Below are 3,298 nucleotides of genomic sequence, written 5' to 3'. Positions count from 1 at the left end.
ATCAAATGAGGTCCCTGTATGCTTTCCTAAGCAGGTGCTTTAGACCACTGAGTAATCTTGACAGTGCTTTTTTTTTCTTTTAACGGGGATTTAAACTCAGGACATTGTGCTTGCCAGGCAGGCACTCTGCTGCTGAGCTGTATCCTCAGCCATAGATTAAATGTTTTATCAGGGGCTGGGGTTGTAGCGCAGTGGTACACTAGGCCAGGAAAATAGAAAGGTAATAAATATTTTTTAAGCCTTTTCTCAATAAATTTTTGTAATAGCCATAAAAGCACATTAAAAATAGTTACATAGTATTTAATTTAAATTTCACTGATTAACATCACTAATCCCTTCTTAGGTTCTTGGCATTTACAATGTTTATAGGTACTGTACACAGTACTGCAGTAAACATTCTTGCATATACATCTTTGGATAGAAGAATGCATGTAAACATTAAACCAGAAAAAAAAAATTGCCCTTTCTTTGAGATAGATTCTCAAGTGCCCAGTATGAAGGTGACCCCTGTACTCGGGAGGCTGAGGCAGGAGGATTGCTGCAGTTCAAAGCCAGCCTGGGATACATAGCGAGTTTAAGGCCAGTTTGGATATAGTGAGACCCTATCTCAAAAAACAAAAAAACAAAAAACCACATAAATAAGGGGGGGAATAGGGATATATAGTTCAGTGGCATAATGCCTGCCTGGCAAGTGCAAGGTCCTGAGTTTGATACCTGTACAAAAAAAGAAAAACCTGCAAAACCAGCCATGGTTGCTCATGCTTGTAATCCTATGGCTCTATGGGGTAAAGCAGGATGACAGCAAGTTTGAGGAGGACAGGGTAGACTATTTGGTGAATTTAAGGCCGGTTTGGATTACATAGTGAGGCCCTGTGTCCAGAAGCAGAAGAAAAAATTATTTGGAGTACAAGTTTCATGTCCATCCCTGGAATTTTTGTGTCAAAAGGTGTTATTTCTCTCTTTTTGAAAATATACCTTGAATCTGAAGAAATAATTTCACAGTTCAGTGTGGTGCTGGTGATAGATATTGTTTATAATTTTAAATTTCAGTTTTGTTTTTGTCTTTTTTTTTTTTTGTACTGGGAGGAAATAAAATAAGGACCTTGCACTTGCCAGGCAGGTGCTGTGCTTCTAAGCTATATTGTTGGCCCTTGTTCTTGTTTTAATATACTTACTCTCCTGTAAGCAGATGGAATCCTAGAAGTAAATGATAATTTTCTGTTTTCCTTCATTAGGTTTCAACTTTCTCTGCTGTGGGGTGAACCGTAAGAGAGGTAGATCTGATGTGTATCTGCTGAAGAAGCTTGAGCTCCTTGCTGTGACTTACAGCCAGCTACTCTTGCCTATTAATAACCACGTACTTTTGCTAGTGGTAGCATGTGGGCTTTTGAGAAGGAGGTTGATTTCTTGCAAGCATCTCTTTTTGTTGTTGCAGTGTTTAAAACATTATATTAAAGTAAAAATTTTTGATTTAAGATAAATAGAAATACATAGTAAATATTTGTTTTGCAAGCATTATTTATGGTAGTTATGATATCCAAATAGAGTACTATTTTAGCCTAGAACTTTTTCTACCAGGTCTGGTGGCACATGCATATATTCTCAGCTTTCTGGGAGCCTGAGATATAGGAGAATCACAAGTTTTACCATAGGTAATTTAGTGAGGTACTGTCTCAGATAAAAAGGGCTGGGATTATAGCTCAGTGGTGAAGTTTCAATCCCTAGTCCTATAACAAAAACGACACAAAACTAACTTCCTACATTTTCATTTCAGTATAGTCTGAAATAAAAAATGTCTGTTTCCCTTTGTGCTGTACACCATTTGCCTGACTTTTTCAGTCCTGTAGGTGGGTTTCATATTCATAATTATAAGAATAATTGATAGTATTTATATAGTGCTTTATATGTCAGATCTGTAGCTTATTATTTAATTCTGCTGCCCCCATCTCTGAACCTAGGGTTCTTAGGCAAGCACTATTAATGCCTGAGCTACACAGCTTCCCCTGTTTCTTCAGTTGAGGGGGTGAGACAGGGCCTCACCACGTAGTCCAGGTTGACTGTGAACTTGCTTATGTACTCCAGGCTGACCGTAAACTCTACGATCCTCCTACCTCCGCCTCCCAGGAGCTGAGATTTCAGGTGTGCACTACCACACTTGGCTATTTTTGCATTTTATAAAGTAAACAAAGCCTAGAGATGTTTTAACCTGTTTGTCAATGACTTCCTAGTTAGTAATTATTAGACTCAAGCCTAGCAAGCCTACGTGTTCAGATTACACAGCCTGAGTTACTACTCGTTATGCTATTTGTTGTTCCCCTTGATAATCTGTTTTTTGCAGAGATAGGTCAGAGCTTGCACATTGTAAGCAAGCATTGTCCTACTTAGATACATTCTCAGCCCATCCTGTTCTTATCTACAACTAGACTGTGAACTAACTTGACTTTACACTGTTTTTTAGATTTTTTTATTTTTGCAGTGCTGAGTGTTCAGTGCAGGGCCTTGAGCACACTAGACATGCACTCTGCTTCTGAGCTATTTCCCTGACTGCTAACTTCTAAACAAAAATAAATGCTTGTTGCTGAATGGGTTCTGTCTAAACCAGACATCTGTGGTAAAGGAAAGAGTAGTACAGAAGCTAACTTCTCTCCCTGACCTTAGCTTTCCTAAAAAAGCAACAAAAGTGTGGGCTCTGTTGTACAAAGTATATATAGAATTATGATTTTTCCAGAACAGTTGTAGAAAGTTAATGTGCATTTTTGCCAAAAATTGATAAATCCTATTGTCAATTCCAGTGTGCCTGAAACAAACTTGTTTTGTTAAAAGTGCTCTTTTTTTCTATTGTTTATTGCAAAAGCATTAATGACAAGCCTTCTATTGTACTTTTTTTTTTTTTGACGGAACCAGGGATTGAACTCAGACCTTTGCGCTTGCCAGGAAGCGCTTATTCTATTGAGCCATCTCCCTGTCCCCTACTCTACTTTTAATCAGACCAAGTCATATACCAAAAAGGAAACTGTAATCTGAGATGAATGGAGCTTTTTGTGTCTGTTAGAATGAGTGATGATTTTTGTTTATTTGTTGTTTTTTTTGAGATAGGAATCACAGGCTGTCTTTGTGTTGCCCAGGTTAACTTTGACTTCCTAGGCTCACATGACCCTCTTGCCTTAGCCTTGCCAGTAGATGGGACTGTAGCCTCTTGTCATTGCACTTGGCACATTACATTTAATGTTTTTGTTGCTGTTTTATTTATTTATTTTCGGAACCGGGGATTGAACTCAGGCCCTTGTGCTTGTTGGGG

At 38.3% G+C, this 3,298-nt stretch overlaps 1 protein-coding gene across 3 annotated transcripts in view; it reads left to right on the top strand.

Annotated features, from left to right (window-relative positions):
* The window catches only part of Pip5k1a (phosphatidylinositol-4-phosphate 5-kinase type 1 alpha), a 60,427-nt gene that overhangs the window by 17,942 nt on the left and 39,187 nt on the right, over positions 1-3,298 (top strand). For 2 of the 3 annotated variants that reach the window (XM_023716439.1, XM_023716437.1), the window contains exon 2: positions 1,236-1,274. The exons of the other annotated variant lie outside the window; for it this stretch is intronic. In XM_023716439.1, the coding sequence (XP_023572207.1) occupies positions 1,236-1,274 (39 nt within the window). The remainder of the gene's footprint in view (positions 1-1,235; positions 1,275-3,298) is intronic. 3 annotated transcript variants of the gene reach the window in all.

The sequence above is a fragment of the Octodon degus genome, unplaced genomic scaffold (genome assembly GCF_000260255.1).
Source record: "Octodon degus isolate 3935 unplaced genomic scaffold, OctDeg1.0 scaffold00048, whole genome shotgun sequence".
Taxonomy (NCBI): Eukaryota; Metazoa; Chordata; class Mammalia; order Rodentia; family Octodontidae; genus Octodon; species Octodon degus.
Note: the sequence above shows the minus strand (reverse complement) of the source record. Positions and strands in the feature narration are given on the sequence as shown.